Here is a 20,371-nt window from a genome sequence, read left to right as displayed (position 1 = left end):
TTGTATAGCTGCCATCGTCGAGTAATTCTTTAATTTTGTTGTCATATTCTATTTTATCCATGATGACAGTAGCATTGCCCTTGTCGGCTGAGAGGATTAAAATGTCATCCCTCTTTTTTTATTTATATAATTGAAAACGCTCATCTTTGCTGAGGTTGCTAGCTGGCATCTTGGCGTTTTTGAGGGTTGCAGCGATTTCAGATCTTGCTACGTCTGCAGCGATGTGACCGAGGCCCTTGAGAGCCACGTCTACTTGGGCAATGATATCATTAACTGGTATGTGTTTAGGTGTGACTGCAAAGTTTAGACCTTTAGCTAAAACGGATTTCAGACCATCGGAAATAGAACTGTTGCTGCGATTAATTACGACTTTGTTAACGTCTAGCTCTTTGGTGTGTGGGTCCGGTCTTTTGTTGGAGAGGAGGTTAAATTTGGAACTCAGGTTGTCCTTACATTTGGTCGACATAGTAGCAGCTGAAGAGGCAGTCATATTGTTTACATGTTCCCAATCCGATGTGGACATTGTTGCCGTCAATGATAAGTGTGATTTATAGAGTGTCTTGTCTAACTGATCTAGTTCGGTGCGTATAAGTCTGATTTTCTCTGAGATAAGAGCTAAGCTAGTTCTGGAAAGAATTCATTTCGCATTAGAATAAGTAACAGCAGCAGAGGTCAGTGTAAATGCGATTGGTATTTCCCCAGAGTCGCGGCATCTCTTCAGAAAGGTGAGAGACTCGATCAGCTGAGCCTTCTTATCCCGGAGTTTGTTGAAGGATCTTAAAGTTATGTGGAAACCCTCCCCGTAGAGGCGGTTAAATTTGTATTTAAAGCTTTCGTGACTGCAGTGATTCATATTCTTGGTTCTTTCGGTAAAGTCACGTAGAAGAGAAACAATAAAATAATAAAATATATAAAAAATAAAATTCTCACGACGTTTCGACTGCAACACAAACAGTCATCATCAGGTGTGAAAACCAACGGCAAGAACATTTGAAAGAAGTGGTGGTCTTTATTTATTTATTTTAAAACGTTAGCTCCACGGATAGCGATTTGACAGTTTGTTTAGATGGACGAGTCCATCTATGTTCGGAAAAGAGGAGGGGGGAGACGAAAAATTAATGTATGCTGTCTGAAAGCCACCGTAAGCGTGAACAATCAATTAAGACCCGAAATGGTTTATCAAATCCTTCCAATGATTGGTAAGCGAGAATCCATCTTCTTGGTTGAAATTGTCTCTGTTTGTATATGTGCATAGCCTCATGAACGAATCCCTCATGGGTAGCCAGATGGCTTGCAAAGAACCTCTGTCTTGGAGACGTCAATGTCATGTGAGCCTACTGAATTATAACAGTGATCTGCCACGGCCGAGGTGTTGGTCCTACCGTGTTTAAGGTCTGCTTTGTGTTCACGAATGCGGTCCGAGACATGTCGTTTGGTTTCTCCAATGCAACTACTACCACAGAGGCAACTTAATTGGTAGACACCAGGGTACTGTATGTCCGGAATCACATCTTTTACTGATGGAACCAGATCACGGATTTTATGTAATGTGTTGAAACGGACCTGGATCTTGTGTTTATTCAAGATTTTGGAGATCTTTTTTGCGATCCCCGTAATGTAGGGTAAAGTGATGGTTTTTAAAGGCTCCTCAAGAGGGTCCTTCATGGTTTGAGGGATAGCTTTGCGGATTGTATAGTCGGAGTAACGATTAGCCTTCAGAGCTTGGTGTACGTGCTTGAGTTCACTGTCTATGTGTTTCTGGTCGGATATGCATTGGGCTCTATGGTGCAGAGTCTTGATTAGATAATTCTTCTGTGAAGAAGAGGTACGTGGATGACACTTTTGTCATCTGGCCACATGGCCGGCCTGCTCTCGACAAATTCTTCGATCACATCAATTCCATTCACCCAGCCATCAGTCGCGAAAGATGGCAAGCTGCCTTTTTTGGATGTCCTAATAAAAAAAAAACCTGATGCTTCAATGAGCCACTCTGTCTACAGGAAAGCTACCCATATGGATGCTTATTTGAAACCGGATTCCGACCACCATCCATCACAGAAGAATTCTCTCATCAAGACTCTGCACCATAGAGTCTTAATTGATTGTTCACGCTTACGGTGGCTTTCAGACAGCATACATTAATTTTTCGTCTCCTCCCTCCTCTTTTCCAAACATAGATGGACTCGTCCATCTAAACAAACTGTCATATCACTATCCGTGGTGCTAACATTTTAAAATAAATAAATACAAACCGCCACTTCTTTCAAATGTTCTTGCCGTTGGTTTTCACACCTGATGATGACTGTTTGTGTTTCAGTCGAAACGTCGTGAGAATTTTATTGTTTTTTATATATATTTTAGTATTTTATTGTTTCCCTTCAACGTGACTTTTCCAAAAGAACCAAGACTGAATCTGTTACTTATAGAACATTCATTTATATAGTTAATATCACACACAGTCAAAACACTTAGCGATATATCAAAGGTGAAATAGTATATTTCGCCGGATCATATGCAATGCACTCTGACTGCAGAACAGTTGCACATCTGTGCTAGTATTATATTCTTAGTTTTTTCGGTAAAGTCACGTTGAAGGGAAACAACAAAATAATAAAATATATTTATTGTTTTATATATTTTATTATTTTGTTGTTTCCCTTCAACGTGACTTTACCGAAAAAACTAAGAATATGAATTACTGCAGTCACAAAAGCTTTAAATCAAAATCTGTGCTAGTGTTTTGCTTTGGATTTTTTTCAGCTGAGACTGGTGACACATTCCAGTGTGTCTGTGAGATTGTCGTGTGGTGTGTCTCGGCGAGAGTGTGCCTGCTTGGATTTTCACTCTAGGGGATAGACTAATTGTTATGATTTTGTGACTGAAGAGCAGAGTTTTTGTTGGGAGTAATATGATATGGGGGGCGTGGACGTTTTTGTGAGCAGTCGGCGGACCTGGCTCTTTGCGGCGCGGGGGAGTGGCACGGCGCCACGACGCCCGGGATGCTGCAGGCGATGGGCTCCTTCCGACTCCGCAAGCCGTCCTCCGAGAGCGACATTGAGGGCTGGGCCTCCAAGCACCTCAACACGCACACGCAGGGGATCTTCCGCCGCAAGCTCTCCATCGTGAACCTGCTGTCGTGGAGCGGTGAGGCCATCCGCAAGCCGCTCATCGTCACGGCGGACCGTACCATCATGAAGGAGGCCTGCGAAGTGTTCCGCCTCGTGCAGATGTACATGGGCGACCGGCGCTGCCGGCTGGAGCGCGCGGCTGTCGCGCTGGAGGTGGCACGGCGCGGGTGGAGCCTGCAGGGCCTGCGCGACGAGCTTTTCGTGCAGCTGTGCAAGCAGACGACGGAGAACCTGCGCCCGGAGAGCTTGACCCGTGGCTGGGAGCTGCTGGCCATCTGCTTGGCCTTCTTCCCGCCGTCGCCCAAATTCCACACCTACCTGGAGGGTTACATCTACCGTCACCTTGACCCCGCGCACGACCAGAAAGGTGCTCCCCCACCCGCGCGGTCACGTCAGTTATTTTACGAGTGTGCGAATTACGAAAGCGGGGTCACGTCCTTTGTCGATGGCGGGGTAACCAAAGCAAACTGGGGGGATCCGTTTCACCGCCTAGACATTCAGTAACCTGCTGGACCATCGCCCTCCAGGCCTTCGGAAAAAAGGGTGTTGTTTAGTCGTGAGACTCGAAAAGTTGTAACAGTCCAGGTTGTGCCGGTTTTTACAAATGCTGGCTAGAACCTCACGATTATACTCATAAAGTAGACAACCGGGCCAGAGTTTTCCTGCTTAAGCGGATGGCCTATTGGCAGATGGCTTCAACTCTCGTGTGGCCGTAAAACTGTCCCTTGGCTTTTATTATCGCCGTCCACAGTCAACCCAGACGGCGGTTACATAGCGTTCTGTGACAAGCAACACATTGAAACGCATGCTATTGCAAGTTTATCTTGATGTAAAAATGTCAATACATTCGTGTATAACGTGACGATGCTCTGTGATTATACACGACGTTGAACTAGCGTTCAGCCGACTAACGTTGCTCATGTGCATTTCCGTTGTACACAAGATGGAGGAGGTAAGTGTGGGGCATTAGCATGGCCATTTTTTGTGTTTTGTTTCACTCATTTCATCTCATTCTCCAGTTGTAAAGAAGATTAAAGAAACATGGGAAATGGAAACTAAGAAGAAGTCTAAATATCGAAAGAAAAGAAAGCGTGAAATAGAAGATTTTGTCGGTAACGTCCAGTGGACAGCCCTAGCGCAGTGCCACCCTCTCGCAGTCTAACCATGCCCTCCGCCTGCTGTGCTCTGCTGTTTGCAAGTATCCACTACAAACGCAACAACGGCATGCCAGAGGAATATCGTTCTAATACATTGCGAGTGGACACGCCTTCTTACGTTTGGCCTCTCAGTAAAAGCGTGCGAGCGGACTGATGCAACGACACCTTGGCATCACTCACTAAATTATATTAAAAGAACACTCGAGTTGCTGACGGTTTGTTTCCAGTCCCTAATGGCCAAGGAAGCCGACCCATGTTGCTTACTAACATTCGCGTCACCCCCCTCACAAATACGCGGCTCTTCATTTTTGCATGGATGTCTGTTGCTTTCTGCCAGGCTGCTTTCACACAGTTGTCCGTCTCTCTGTACTCCGCAGGCTCCCTGCTTTAACCGGAACGTTCGCTCGCACTCTGTGTTTCAGATGTTGTGTACGGTCTGTGCCGCAGTCACATTCGCACCATCGGTGTTGTCCGACTGTTTCTGTGCTCTCCAGTGTAATTATTTTTTTCTTGTGATTTCTGCTATTCGTGTGACAATAGAAATGCAGTCTGTGGTTCTCACCCTTTTGTAGCATTACGTCACGTACACCACAGTTGTCACAGTCCTACTGCAGCATTCGCACTCTCGTGTATACATTTACATTTGGTTTTGCATTTAATTTGAGTATTTGGCTGTTATAAATTCCCACGTGATAAGCCACTTGGTTGGGCTATCATTTGTGGCCAGGTCGCTTCTGAAAAATAACTATATAGCTCAGTGGGCCACACTTGGTAAAGTAAAAATGTAGTTTAAAAGAACAGTTAATTTGGCTAAATTTTACCTCTGAGAATTACTAATATTGGTTAGATTATGATGCAGCAAACAGTGGCTGGCATAGTGCTTGTCCCCATTCTGTGTGGCATAAGGGTCACTGAAGGGAATCTCCGAGGTAGCTCTGTGATATCCGAAGGTTGCGAAATCCTTGGTTGGGGGTTGACTTATCCCACCATCCCTCCAGGCTCGGACATATGAACGCCGCTCTGTGGGGAAGTCAACAGTGGTTGTCCTACGGATATACTCGTCCCCTGCCATAGGAATGTGGAATTGGTACTACTGGCTCAGGACTGTAAACAAGAGATGAGCACCACCTCTATGCTCATGTGAGCAGGAAATCTCTTTGGCTTTGAGACTGCGTAGGGAGCCACTGTAGGGACATGAAGGAGCCAGCAACGTGCTCTGGCTTGCATCTGCGAGTGAGAAGTCGGGCTGTAGTATTTGGTCGTCTAAAGCTTGACAATCAGGTTTTGTGGAAAACGTCTGAAGTGGTGGCTTGGGGAAGCCTCGTCCAGCAGCGGATTGATCATGGTTGCTGAAGATTACAGAGAAAGAGAGCTGCAGTAGTCGACACGAGATGTGACGCAGGCACGCACACGGGCTGTTTGCTGCAGAGGGAGTCTCAACGTGTCAGGAGTTAGATGAGTTGTCTGGGGTGAAAGTTGGGTCGAATATGACGCCAAGGTTATAAAGCGGCTTGGCCAATCAGAATGTTTCCAGTTCGAATAACTTCTCTATACCGACCCAGATTGATGAAGAATCAATACCGACTGAACAATGAGTTGCAGTTGAATTACTGAAGAGATTTGTAATACTGGCCGTTGGCAGCATAGAATGGTGATCCACTAACGCTGGAATGATTTTATCAAGAGTGAGTAGAGAGGCGGAAGAGAGTAACAGACCAAGGATAGAATTTTAGGGAACACCTCATGACAATGATTTCGTTGGAGGATGAAGACCTTATTAAGGAGTGAGATGACAGAGGGATACCAGGAGAGGTGCTGCACTTTATGTTAGACGAGTTCAACATCGTTCTAATGTGACGCACTTTGTAAATATTTACATTGTTTGCTGCTCAATTAACAACCATTATCCCAAATTCAACAGTCAGATTTGTATTACTCAGTCTATGCAATTGATATTAGTGCGCACGCACACAGACGCCATAGAGCCTGCGATGAAGGAATGTGTACCTGTGGAATTGCGATGGGTGTCTTCTGTTGTGTTTATGCAGGCATTCCCATCAGCACCTATGCCCAGTACTGTTATCGCAAGTTGCAGAAGGTGGCTGTGACTGGGGGAAAGAAGGTGAGTGCCTTATCACACATACCAAGGGGGCCCCACCCTGACCACACACGGCTGAGTAGCATAGTGGCTATGTACCCGTCACGTTGTCTGCCATTGCGCAGAATCTCCACCTTTCTCTCGAGGGTAGAGCCGAGTTACAGGGCAAGCCAAAGGCAAATGCAATAATCCACCCGGTACCTGCACACGAGCTGAATTCCTTGCTCCATCTCCTTGGTGGAGAATTCCTCAGCTTTGCTCACTCCCTTGCCTTTGGTGCTTTAGAACTCGACCAATGGTCATCGTCCTTTCTCGAGACCAGGCCCACTTTCTCTCGTTTTGGAAGTCCGAATGATGTTCCCTGATCCACGGGTTCCTCTTGCTGTCTCTCAGTGTCATTTTAATAAGTGCATCCTCTCCACGTTTCTATGTGCGCTTTTTTCATCATTTGACCCATTTTCTTGTTTCAGATCCGCAGTGTCGTGCGTTGCGCGTGTGAAGTGAAACCGTGAGATTCGGTGTTGTGTGCAGGGACTGAAAAAGCCGAATCTGGAGGAAGTGCAGCAAGCCCGGAACGCCATCTTCACTCCGTCGCTATTCGGCAGTTCCCTGGAGGAAATCATGGCCTTGCAACGTCAGCGTTTTCCGGAGCAGAGGCTGCCTTGGGTTCAGAGTGGCCTCTCTCTGAAAGTCCTAGAATTGCAGGGCACTCAGACAGAGGGTATCTTCAGGTGAGAAGCAAACATTGTTTTCTTTCATTTTTGTCATTTATCTTGCAATTATGTTGAACTTATTTTGTACCGTACGTAGCCAACCGTGCTCATCGGAGGTGACTGTCTTTCTTTGATCGTTAGCCAAAAGTCACTGCTGCAAGGATGACTCCAGTTTACGTGATGGTTTATGCACCTTGAGATCAGCAAGGTATTGTGGTTCATTTGTGGGAAGCGCTTTGTGTGGAATGAGTGCGACCTTATAAAGTATTAGTTCGACGACTAGAAACCAATGCAGCTCGGCGAGCACCGGACAGACATGGTCGGATCTTGCAGTACCTGGAATGACACGTGCCAAATAGTTTTGTAGACGCTGCAGCCGGCTAATGTTTTTTTAGACGTTCCGTAGATTTGTAAGTTGCAGTAATCTCTTGCCTTGTCGATACTAGGCTACACGCCACCGTGTTGGTTATGTTATGACTCAATAGTGGGCAAATTTGTCAAAGCCCTGGTATGTTTTTAAAAATTAATTGCACGTTCAAGTGAAATGATCGATGGAAGGCACGTTTAAAAGGCACGCACTCCGTAAAGAGGCCCCGTGTGTCCTTGCAGGGTGCCGGGCGACATCGACGAAGTGAACGCGCTAAAGCTGAAGGTCGACCAGTGGACCATCCCGTCGGACCTCACCGATCCACACGTCCCAGGTGGGGCCACCTGCTCGCTCACCCCCCCCCTTCCCCCCTCACCACCCTCACACGGCAACCCCACCGGGACGACACCGGAGACTTGTGTGACCTGTTTGTTGCCCCGCTCAGCGTTCATAGTTATCTCCTGCTCAAATGGGCATTGTGGAGGCATAGGTGCTGAAATCCAATTTACAGCCCTGGCGCAAGTGGTGGCAATTCCACATTTTTACGTACGAGGCGAGCCTATCCAGAGGACGACCACTTGTTGACTTCCTCACAGAATGATACGTGTTTTATCAACCCCGGAGAGATGATGAGCCGAGTCAGCCCTGAGTCAGGATTTGAACTCGTGACTTTCCGAGTGCACGCCACCCGCAGCCGTGCTCCGGGCCATTTCGACCTGCCGGGTGTTTGATTATTTATTTAGTGTTCCTGTATGGTGCGTACAGTAAGCTCGGAGATGACACAGGGCAATTAGGGGGAGGAGGGGTGGCCTGGTGGGATGCGGCGTCCGTGACGAATCGCTATCGCTCGCCGATGTGTTTGCGTCACGTGGGGCCACCGTCTGGCCACTGAGTGAGGAGCTGCCGATATTGAAGCCGTCAAGGCATCACGGTGTAGGAATGGGAACTATTCCGGGAAGGGCCGGTGGCGCGCACCGTTTGCATCATGGGTGTTGTCGGCACGGCGTCGCAAGGCCACGTTCCGGGGCCATTTCCACTCCTGGTGACGAGCGTTGTCGCGCCGGGAGGAGTCTGTTGCCAACGATCCCATTTTGGAACGTACGAGGGGGTGATGCGCACGTTCTGCTCGGTGACACGCGGTTGCCGTTGGCAGCATCGCTGTTGAAGCTGTGGTACCGCGAGCTGGAGGAGCCGCTCATCCCGCGCCAGTTCTACGAGCGGTGCATCGTGAGCTACGACAACGCCGCGGCCGCCGTCGGCGTGGTGCATGCGCTGCCTGACATCAACCGCCTGGTGCTCTGCTATCTCATCCACTTCCTGCAGGTACCTCACTCCCTTGCCCCCTCTCCACCTCCCTCGCCCCCTCGCCGCCTCACCCCTTCACCTCCTTCCCCCGTCGCTCCCTTCCTCGCCCCCTCCCTCTCGCCCCCTTGCCCCCTTTCCCCCTTACCCGCTCACCTCCCTCGCCCCCTCGCTGCCTTTCTTCCTCGCCCCCTCACTCCCCCTCTCGCTCCATCCTTACCTCCTGCGCTTCCTCCTGTTCTCTCTTCCTCCTTCCCTACCTCTCTCTCTCCCTAATTGACTCCCTCGCCCACTTACTCCCTCGCTCCATTCCTATTTCCCTCACTCCCTCCCTTCTTCGCCGCCTCGCCGCCTCACTCCCTTCCGCCCACGGCCTTTTGCCCACTCACCTCCCTCGCCCCCCTCCCTCGACCCCTCCCTCGCCCCCTCCCTCACCCACTCGCCCGCCCACTTGCCCCCTCGCCACCTCGCCCCCTCGCCACCTCGCCACCTCGCCCCCTCACCGCCTCCCTTCTTCCCACGGCCCCTTGCCCGCTCACCTCCCTCGCCCCCTCCCTCGCCCCCTCCCTCGCCCCCTCCCTCGCCCCCTCCCTCGCCCCCTCCCTCGCCCCCTCCCTCGCTCCCTCGTCCCCTCTGCCCCTCCCTCAGCCCCGCCCTCTTCCCCTCCCTTGCCTCCTTTCTCGCCCCTTCGGCACCTTGCCCCTTCACCTCCTTCCTCCCTCACCCCCTTGCCCCCTTTCCCCCTCACCCACTCACCTCCCTCGCCCCCTGGCTCCCTCACCCCCTGGCTCCCTCACTCCCCCTCTCGCTCCATCCTTACCTCCCACGCTCCCTCCCTCCCTCGATTTCTGGCGCCCTCGCCCCCTCCCTCGCCCACTCGCCCACTCACCCACTCACCCACTCCCTCTCTCGCCCCCTTGCCACCTCACCCCCTCGCCACCTCCCTTCTTCCCACGGCCCCTTGCTCGCTCACCTCCCTCGCCCCCTCCCTCGCCCACTCCCTCCCACGCCCCTCGCTGCCTCTCTCTTTTCCCTCCACAGCCCCTCGCCCCCTCGCCCACTCACTCCCCTGCCCCCTCGCCCCCTCCCTCGCCCACTCCTTCCCTCGACCCCTCCCTTGCCGCCTCGCCCCCTAGTCTCCTCTGCTCCTCCCTCGGCCCCTCCCTCGCCCCCTCGCTGCCTCACCCCTTCACCTCCTTCCTCCCTCACCCCTCCGCTTCCTCACCCCCTCGCTCTCTTTCTCCCTTCCTCCCACAGCCCCTCGCCCCCTCGCACGCTCACTCCCCTGCCCCCTCGCCCCCTCCCTCGCTCCCTCATCCCCTCCTTCTCCCTCTCCCATGCCTCCTCCATCTCCCTTGCCTCCTCCCTCACCCCCTCCCTCGCCCCTTTGGCCCCTCGCCCCTTCACCTCCTTCCTCCCTCACCCCCTCGCTTCCTCACTCCCCCTCTCGCTCCGTCCTTACCTCCCGCGCTCCCTCGATTCCTGGCGCCCTCGCCGCCTTCCTCGCCCCCTTCCTCTCCCCCTCCCTCGCCCCCTCGCCCCCTCGGCCCCTCGGCACTTCACCTCTCTCGCCCCCTCGCCGCCTCGACCCCTCCCCCCCTCGCTCCTTACCTCGCACCCTCTCTCCCTCGCCCCCACGCCCCCTTGCCCCTTCACCTCCTTCCTCCATCTCCCCCTCGGCCCCTCGGCACTTCGCCTCCCTGATTCCCTTGCCCTCACCCTCTCCCTCGTGCCCTCACCCCCTCGCCCAATCCCTCGGCCCCTCCCTCACGCCCTCGCCACCTTTCTCGCCCCCCCCCTCCCCCGCCCTCACCCCTCCGACCCCTCGGCACTTCACCTCCTTGATTCCCTCGCCCTCTCCCCCTCCCACTCCGCCTCGCCCCCTCGCCGCCTCGCCCCCACCATCCCCCCCCTTGCTCCCTCGCCCCCTCGCTCCCTACCTCCCTCGCCGCCTCGTCTCTTCTGCCCCTCATTCCCTCGCCCCCTCCCTCGCCCCTTCCTCCATCGCCCCTTCCTCCATCGCCCCCTCCTCCATCGCCCCCTCCTCCATCGCCCCCTCCTCCATCGCCCCCTCCATCGCCCCCTCCTCCATTGCCCCCTCCTCCCCTCGCTCCCTACCTTTCTCGCCCCCTCCTCCCCTCGCTCCCTACCTTTCTCGCCCCCTCGCTCCCTCGCCCCTTCACCTCCTTCCTCCCTTGCTTCCTCGCCCTCTCGCCCCCTTGCTAACTCGCCCCCTCGCCCCTCACCCCCTCCCTCACCCCTTGTTCCCTCGATCCCTCAAATGCGAGTGCTCCTCCTAAGAGTAAGCCAAATCCCCCGTTGGAGGGGCTCTCCCCATGAGTCGACGGTATTGGTGTTTGTCGCCAGGTGTTTGCTTCCCCGGCCAACGTCGCTCTCACCAAGATGGACGTGAGCAACCTGGCGATGGTGATGGCGCCCAACTGCCTCCGCTGCGAGTCGGAAGAACCCCGTGTCATCTTTGAAAACACCCGCAAGGAGATGTCCTTCCTCCGCACACTCATCCTGCACCTGGACACCAGCTTCATTGAGGGTTTGCAGTAGCGGCAGAGGGCTCTGCGCTGCCCTGGCAGGATCGTTCGCTCGCGTGGTCGCATCTCGCGTGATCGTGACTTGGGTGCTCACGTCTCGCGGCGTGATTGCATCCTGCGTGATCGCGTTTTGCGGTGTGGTCGCGTCCCGCGTGATCGCGTGGTCACGTCCCGCATGATAGCGTCCCACGTGATCGCGCGAATGGATCAACGCGTCGAGAGAAGGAATGGGTCGAATGTTCGGGGGCGGTCGTTCGGGCGAGGAGCGGCCCCGAGTTTGTGTGTGATGGATCGCACGTGACCAAATGGCATTTTAATGGAACGGAGCACTTTATTTTTAAATCAACTTATGTTTATAGTGGCGCACGTTATTTCAGGTCCAACGTCCCAAATACTCTATAAGAGATGTTCTGTGGGACATCCAAACTCTTGCAAAAGCCTTAATCTGTCTTCATCTTGACTGCGCCCTGCCCTCCTCTCAAAGCTCTGCTGGTGAATGTGAGAGGCACCGTCCCGGCGCAGGTGTGCTCGGCAGGTACGAATGTTATCCGCCAGATTCAGTGTTTGGAAGTTAAAGCGTTCGTTTATTTAAATATCAAAATAGTCCTTAAGGTAATGGGTTTTTACCTGCTTTGTGTGTTTCATGAACGTGTCTTACATTTTGATTTAAAGCTTTCGTGACTGCAGTGATTCATATTCTTGGTTCTTTCGGTAAAGTCACGTTGAAGGGAAACAATAAAATAATAATATATTGTTTTATATAATAATATATTGTTTTATATATTATTATTTTATTGTTTCCCTTCAACGTGACTTTACCAAAAGAACCAAGAATATGTGTCTTACATTGCTGTACGTGACAGTTTTAATTCCTCGTCTGATACGCATCACAGCTCAGTTTGACATTCAAGTGTGAAGTAAATGAAATTCCTCATTCTAATTTAGATGACAACAATAATTTACATGAATTATATCGATAGTGGACGTAGCTGGTGGCTCAGCGGTAGAGCAAGCTGCTCGCAATCTCGATCGGGGGTTGTCTCAGCCCATCATCCCTCTGGGGGTTGATAAAATAGGTACCATTTTGTGGAGAAATCAGTATTGGTTGTCATATGGATAAATTCACCCCCGCCAGAGAAATATTGAAATTCCACCACTGGCTCAGGGCATCGCTGTACTTCTCATTGGTTTGACATGCCTCGGTGGTGAGATGTTTACTACCTCGCCTGGTGTACAGGACGTTTTGGGCTCAATCTCGACTCTGACACCTGTATATTTGGAGTTTCAATGTTCTCCTCGTGGTCACGTGGATTTTTCTCCAGATCCTCCAGTTTTTCCCTCCACATTTAGAAGCAACATGCGTTTAGAGTATTTGGCTGCTATAAATTTCCACATGATAGATCACTTCGTTGAGCTATCATTTGTGACCAGGTCGCTTCTGAAAAAGAGCTCTATAGCTCAGTGGGCCTTACCTGGTAAAATAAAAATCGTTTAGTTAATGGACTTCACTTGGCTGGCCCACTCTGAGGTTACCGGACAGCATTGTCTTTGTAAAATCTGAAAGTCAAATAGGTCCAACTCTACCGAGTGAAGGAGATTCAAGTTGACTTTCACGCCACCAGGTGAGCAACTCATGAGAGAAGGGTGAGAGTCTCATTTGCACGTGCACTTGAAGGAGCTGGAAATCTGAAAGGTGAAGGCGCTGCTATTTGTTAAGGGAAACAGGGTATTTTGCGTGAGATGTGCAGGTGTCCACGGTGAAACCGAGTTGCCATTCAACAACCCAATCAAATTAACACCATTACCTGGATGGCAATAATCCAAAATAGTTTTTAAGAGTCTGTGAGCTCCCAAGAAGGTACTAGGGGTGTCGCTGTGCGCCGTGGTGAACTGTCTGTATGTACGTTGATCTTCTTTCGCGCCGCACGTAGCCAACCGTGATAATCGGAGGTGCGTAGCGCACCACAGGCTGCACCGAATCATGCCATCCCCACAGCGGCCACGTCCACGGCGGGGTCTGGCCACGTCTTCTTGCGTAGTGGCTGTATCTGAGTGCTGGGTGTATTTCACTGCTGTTGCACAGCAGGATAGATGGAGCTCGAAAAATGTTACGTATTCTTCCAGTGATGCAATGTGTTCTAATAACGGCGTCATCACGTGCCCTTTAATGTGTTTTAACATCGACCCAATCGTGTACCACAACTGAGAATGTGTTACCTTAATGTTGTTACTGATTGAAGTGTTCCTAAGGAAACGTGTGCAGTAAGCTCCAAGTCGCAAGCTGGATAGGAATGTAATTATATCATGGCTTGTGGCAGAACCTTCAATTACAACGCAGCACGCATCCATTTATTCTCAAACAGTCGAACTGATCAGTCTCTGTGCTATTCCTTTCACCATGCACGTGAATGTGTTGTCAACACAGGGACCTGGTGAATCGTTTTAGCTTCGGGATCGCATCCTGAACGATGCCCAAGGCTTCTCCACGTCCGCCGAAGCTCTCGCCTTGCTTCAGCCATTAGAATGTATGTTGCCGGATCCGTACTTTGCCGCCGCGTTACGTCTTAGGACTTTGGGGCAAAGGAGAATTGAGCGTGAGATCAAAATGGTGCATGTGTGTGTGTGGAGCGGCGGCGACGTGGTCAGTGCAGAGCGCTGCAGTCCCGGCGGATGTGATTTCCGATCGTGCGCACATGCACAGTGAACACGGGTGGTGGGCGGCGACTGAGCCCATCCTCGTGGGCGGCGGTGCGACTGCGTAACGCTGCGGCGCAGTCCACGACGCTTCCTATTCCTCTGGTACCACTACTCCCGCACAGCGGAAACGGCAGCGGGCAGTGGGGGCTGCAGAACGAACGGACGGATCGCTTTCACGCCGCAGGCCTCTTTGCACGTTGTACTTGCGCATGTGTGGCAATGTTTCTACGGGTGTTTGTTGAACTTCTGTTAGCTCCGCATGGTGCCAACCGCGCTCATCGGAGTTGCGGGGAGCACCTCCGATCGCATTCCCGCCGCTCGTCTCGGGTGTCTGCGAGAGCGATTAAAGCGTCGTCACTGGGAGACAGTGGACAAGCCCAGTTTACAGCAACACCGTGAGCCACCTCTAACCATGCCAGCCCCAATAGCACGCTCGGTAACGACGCTTGCTCGACCGACCTTTGTGGGTTTGCGTTAATTCGTTTGTGGCTGACAAAAACCCAGTTTTGTTTTGTGTGGCTGCTGTCCAAGATTCAAAACGGCCCACTTCAGCACAGTCATTACTCTCTCAAACCTGGGCTCTAGCGTTCATTATCCAGTCACCTGCCACGTTATTTTGCCAATACATTCTCCTGAGCGGGGGTTTACATGAAATAGCTCATCTTTCGAATTGTAAACGGAGTTTAATATCCAAGTTTCTGCTTGCATGGGACTGTCTATTTGCATAAAACAGCTTAAGTGTGTCCCCTGCACTCCTGGAAGGGAAAGCCAGGACCTGGTTCCTATGGCAACACAGAGGTGCCATCAACTGTTATTCCTCAAATCAGGCGATTTGCTAGAATTGAGGCAAATCGCCTGGTGAAGCTAGTTGTGATCACCAGTGAAGCGTCGTACTCCAAATTGTAAATGTGCGTTTACTCTCCAACACACCGGTGTGCTGAAGTAGTAACCAATTGGCATGTTATGTATGTATGATGAACTTCTTTAGAACCGTATGTAGCCAACTGTGCTAATCGGAGGTGCAGGGGAAGGACAACTAAACACAAAACCTTTACTAATTGGCTGTGTCGGATGGTGATGTGTTTATGACACATTTATATCTACGTGATCTAACCCCAAAAGCGTTTATTATTTATATTATTGGTCACGAAAGCCCACGCGTTAGACTTGTTAACATGAACCAATCCACGATATCGCATTTAATACACCCACACACCCGTAGGGTAACCACGATGAACAATTCAATAACCCACAAATGTCCGGTAATCTGTGTTGAGTTAATGTGGACAAATGCAGCAAACCTAAAGTGGTGGCGTGACATATCCTCAGTGGTGTCCTGTGGAGACACGGAGAGAGGAACGGCTCATTGCCTGCTTACCCTGGCAGGAAGAATCCTCCATTGACAATAATGAGAATGTCTCTTACTGTTTCACATGTAAACAGTATTTCCCAGAAGTAGTTTGACATTTTTTGTTATAATTATTGTAACTGTACAATATTTTCATGCTTTTGTGATGTTTCTAAATGTTCTGTCTGGAAAGCCATTACCACCACGTGTACTGCACACACCCGGTGTCTCTGTGTGTCCTCATACCTCAGTGGCATGAAGCAGATTTAATGGGATCTCTTTACTTGATTCCTAAAGTATTCCCACTTCATATTCCCGCTGTGTTTCTGTTAAATTGGCTTCATGATGCACCTTGCAGTGCAATTCGTTTGGGTAAAAACAAACAACGGAACATCCATTAACTTTCCTTACAGGTTTCCTATTCAGTTTCTGCTCACACCCTTAAACTTAAGTATAATTAAGGTTTCTAACATGAAAAGGCACTTAAGGTGATTTATGCAAACTCACCAACCGATGTATCCATGATGATGATGATCGAGTTATTTATGTTATTAACCCGCGCCGAGCCTCACTTTCTTAATTCAAAGGTGCAGCTCTTGCATGGGGCCATGTAGCAGTCATGGTCGTCGTGGTCGTCATCGTTGTTATTGTACCACAATTGTATTTCAAATATGTGCACCTGGCCGTTGGGGACTGCGCCAGAGACATGCGGGGCCGTTGTGCTTGTTGACGAGGGGCCATTGTGAGGATGGAACACAAGGGGTGTGTCTAGAGAGAGAGACCATCATGTGTGGTGGCCAGCCTCGGCGGTGAGGGCTGAGATCGGTAGTGCCCGAATACTTCGATGCTGCAATGCCACTGCGGTTCAATGCCGTCTTTTGTGATCAACTGGAGTGCAAGAGACTGGAATGCGAGAGACTTGGAGTGCAAGAGGGATGGAGTGCGAGAGGGATGGAGTGCGAGAGGGATGGAGTGCGAGAGGGATGGAGTGCGAGAGGGATGGAGTGCGAGAGGGATGGAGTGCGAGAGGCTTGGAGTGCGAGAGGCTTGGAGTGCGAGAGGGATGGAGTGCGAGAGGGATGGAGTGCGAGAGGGATGGAGTGCGAGAGGGATGGAGTGCGAGAGGGATGGAGTGCGAGAGGGATGGAGTGCGAGAGGGATGGAGTGCGAGAGGGATGGAGTGCAAGAGGCTTGGAGTGCGAGAGGGATGGAGTGCGAGAGGGATGGAGTGCGAGAGGCTTTGAGTGTGAGGCTTGGAGTGCGAGAGGCTTGGAGTGCGAGAGGGATGGAGTGCGAGTGACTTGGAGTGTGAGAGTCTTGGAGTGCGAGAGACTTGGAGTGCGAGAGAATTGGAGTGCGAGAGACTTGGAGTGCGAGAGACTTGGAGTGCGAGAGGGATGGAGTGCGAGAAACTTGGAGTGCGAGAGACTTGGAGTGCGAGAGACTTGGAGTGCGAGAGACTTGGAGTGTGAGAGGGATGGAGTGTGAGAGACTTGGAGTGTGAGAGACTTGGAGTGCGAGAGACTTGGAGTGCGAGAGGGATGGAGTGTGAGAAACTTGGAGTGCGAGAGACTTGGAGTGCGAGAGACTTGGAGTGCGAGAGACTTGGAGTGTGAGAGGGATGGAGTGTGAGAAACTTGGAGTGCGAGAGACTTGGAGTGCGAGAGACTTGGAGTGCGAGAGACTTGGAGTGTGAGAGGGATGAAGTGCGAGAAACTTGGAGTGCGAGAGACTTGGAGTGCGAGAGACTTGGAGTGCGAGAGACTTGGAGTGTGAGAGGGATGGAGTGCGAGAGGGATGGAGTGCGAGAGGGATGGAGTGCGAGAGAATTGGAGTGCGAGAGGGATGGAGTGCGAAAGACTTGGAGTGCGAGAGGGATGGAGTGCGAGAGACTTGGAGTGCGAGAGACTTGGAGTGCGAGAGACTTGGAGTGCGAGAGACTTGGAGTGCGAGAGACGTGGAGTGCGAGAGGGATGGAGTGTGAGAGACTTGGAGTGTGAGAGACTTGGAGTGCGAGAGGGATGGAGTGCGAGAGGGATGGAGTGCGAGAGGGATGGAGTGCGAGAGGGATGGAGTGCGAGAGGGATGGAGTGCGAGAGGGATGGAGTGCGAGAGACTTGGAGTGCGAGAGACTTGGAGTGCGAGAGACTTGCAGTGCGAGAGGGATGGAGTGCGAGAGGGATGGAGTGCGAGAGGCTTGGGGTGGAGAGAGATGGGGGAGAGAAGCCACACTGGATGTTGTGGGGTTGTCCTGTCGGTTCGATCATAGGTGAAGTCCACAAAGTTCCCTACCTCCTTCCATCCCACACTTGCTGAGGGCTTGGAGAGCCAAAAGAATAACAACAAGAGCCGCAATCGGTGGCCCGTCATAAACAACGTCACAAAGCAGTCGTTGAAAGAGCCGCACGTGGCTCCGAAGCCGCAGGGTCGCCGGCCCCTGGGCTCGGAGCAAGCGACCTTCGCTGGGCGCCGCTCCGCGAAGCTTCCCGTCGGCAGTTGAGCGGAGAAGAACGCGGACTCGAAAAAAAGAAAACGAATCTTGAGTGTTGTACAAAAAAACAACGACCCCCACGTCGTGGCCACGTCGCCAGGGTGTCTTGGACACCCCCCGATGCCCAGCGTATTTATGCTGAAGGAATCCGTTGAGCTATAAAGCTCTTTTTTGTCACAGTTCACCCGGCAGAGCAGTGGCGGCACCCTGCAGGGGGAGACGCGATAGCAGCTGCAGCAGTTGCTGCAGCTGCTGTTGCGGCTGCTGTTGCTACGGGTGCCACAGCAACTGCTACTGCAGCAGCTGATGTGGCGGCTGCTGTTGCTACGGCTTCTGTTGCTGCAGCCGCTGTGGTGGCTGCTGTTGTTACAGGTGCTGCAGCAGCCGCTATAGCGGCTGCTGTTGCTACGGGTGCTGTTGCTGCAGCCGCTGTGGTAGCTGCTGTTACGGGTGCTGCAGCAGCTGCTACTGCAGCAGCTGCTGTGGCGGCTGCTGTTGCTACGGGTGCTGCAGCAGCTACTACTGCTGCCGCTGTTGTGGCTGCCGTAAGGGACGGAAACCGAGACGACTCGTCGTGGTCACGTCACATTGTGAGTGCAATCTCTCGCTCATCTGGGTTTTTCCCCAAGTATGAATTGTGCGCGCGTGTGTGTACGGTATTACAAGGAGGCTGCTTCGGTGAACTTTCCCGAGAATAACGAGGAGTGAATCTAAAAGAAAAAGCAGGGTTATTAATTTCGGTAGCTGGGAAGGAGACCTCGACGCTTCAGAATCGAGGTGGTGGGTGACGATGAATGCGAGCCGCGTGGCGTCGTGGTTTTTACGCAACCCCCCACACCCCCCTCTGGATCTTACCGCGTTAAGAGTTCTCTAAATATTCTTGGTTCTTTCGGTAAAGTCGCGTAGAAGGGAAACAATAAAAAAATATAAAACAATAAAATTCTCACGACATTTCGTCTCCCCCCTCTTTTCCGAACATAGATGGACTCGTCCATCTGAACAAACTGTCAAATCGCTATCCGTGGTGCTAACGTTAAAAAACCGCCACTTCAAATGTTCTTGTTGTGGTTTTCACACCTGATGATGATTGCTTGTGTTGCAGTCGAAACGTCGTGATAATTTTATTGTTTTTTATATACATTTTAGTATTTATTGTTTCCCTTCAACGTGACTTTACCGAAAGAACCAAGAATATGAAGCTCTATATGTCACCAGATAAATGTTCACCGGTATCTTTTAACCTTTGTAAAAACTAAAATTATGTAACTAAGATAAGTGAAGTCGCGCAAATACACAGGGCGCTGTACATTTTATAACTGTGTAAAAAATATAGTATTGTGTAGGGTTAGTGATTTGCTTAAGCAAAATAATAATAGTGACGTAGCGTTACGATTGTTTTTATCCCTGCTTGGCTTGAGCTTGCAACTTGATTATTTGGAGTGAAGGAACTGAAGGAGGATGGTCTCGTGAACACGGCACTGGGCAAGTCGTCAACCCGCATCACTCGCTCGCACTCGCCACGGTTGAACGCAACAGTGGACGCCGCGCAGGTTTTGACCCGAGGTCACACGCCTACACACCAATGTATATTGCGGTACGTGTATATTGTGTCGGTGTGTTTATACATACAGTATTTAATTGAGGAAGGAAGCACTGTTACTGACTACTAATTAAATGTGAGCTTGTGAAACCTGTTATTCTCCCCCCCTCTTTTTCTGGGAGAGTAATGCAACTTAATATTCACATCGTAGCGCGCGCGTGTGTGTGTGCCCGTGCACGTGTCTGCATGAGTGTGTGTGTGCCCGTGCATTTGTCTGCATGAGTGTGTGTGTGCCTGTGCATGTGTCTGCATGAGTGTGTGTGTGTGCCCGTGCATGTGTCTGCATGAGTGTGTGTGTGTGTGTACCCGTGCACGTGTCTGCATGAGTGTGTGTGTGTGTCCGTGCATGTGTCTGTATGAGTGTGTATGTGTGTCCGTGCACGTGTCTGCATGAGTGTGTGTGTGTGCCCGTGCACGTGTCTGCATGAGAGTGTGTGTGTCCGTGCATGTGTCTGTATGAGTGTGTGTGTGCCCGTGCACGTGTCTGCATGAGTGTGTGTGTGTCCGTGCATGTGTCTGTATGAGTGTGTGTGTGCCCGTGCACGTGTCTGCCTGAGTGTGTGTGCCCGTGCATGTGTGTGTGTCCGTGCATGTGTGTGTGTCCGTGCATGTGTCTGCATGTGTGTGTGTGTGCCCGTGCAAGTGTCTGCATGAGTGAGTGTGTGTGCGCCCGTGCATGTGTCTGCATGAGTGAGTGTGTGTGCGCCCGTGCATGTGTCTGCATGAGTGTGTGTGTGTGTGCCCGTGCATGTGTCTGCATGAGAGTGTGTGTGTCCGTGCATGTGTCTGCATGAGTGTGTGTGTGCCCGTGCACGTGTCTGCATGAGTGTGTGTGTGCACGTGTCTGCCTGAGTGTGTGTGTGTGCCCGTGCATGTGTGTGTGTCCGTGCATGTGTCTGCATGTGTGTGTGTGTGTCCGTG

General features: G+C 51.4%; 1 protein-coding gene across 4 annotated transcripts in view; it reads left to right on the top strand.

Annotated features, from left to right (window-relative positions):
- ARHGAP39 (Rho GTPase activating protein 39) overlaps positions 1-19,540 on the top strand; it is a 33,303-nt gene extending 13,763 nt beyond the window's left edge. For 3 of the 4 annotated variants that reach the window (XM_032961924.2, XM_076070136.1, XM_076070137.1), the window contains 7 exons: positions 2,943-3,495; positions 4,148-4,240; positions 6,334-6,407; positions 6,915-7,114; positions 7,706-7,797; positions 8,617-8,786; positions 11,133-19,540. In XM_032961924.2, coding sequence (XP_032817815.1) covers positions 2,943-3,495; positions 4,148-4,240; positions 6,334-6,407; positions 6,915-7,114; positions 7,706-7,797; positions 8,617-8,786; positions 11,133-11,327 — 1,377 coding nt within the window. In that variant the 3' untranslated portion in view covers positions 11,328-19,540. The remainder of the gene's footprint in view (positions 1-2,942; positions 3,496-4,147; positions 4,241-6,333; positions 6,408-6,914; positions 7,115-7,705; positions 7,798-8,616; positions 8,787-11,132) is intronic. The other variant, XM_076070138.1, reaches the window with a different exon arrangement.
- Positions 19,541-20,371: the final 831 nt, after the last annotated feature.

This window comes from Petromyzon marinus, chromosome 27 (assembly GCF_048934315.1).
Source record: "Petromyzon marinus isolate PM22_M1 ecotype Great Lakes invasive population chromosome 27, UKy_Petmar_22M1.pri1.0, whole genome shotgun sequence".
In the NCBI taxonomy this organism is placed as follows: Eukaryota; Metazoa; Chordata; class Hyperoartia; order Petromyzontiformes; family Petromyzontidae; genus Petromyzon; species Petromyzon marinus.
The sequence above is the reverse complement of the archived record's forward strand: the minus strand, read 5'-3'. Positions and strand labels throughout refer to the sequence as shown.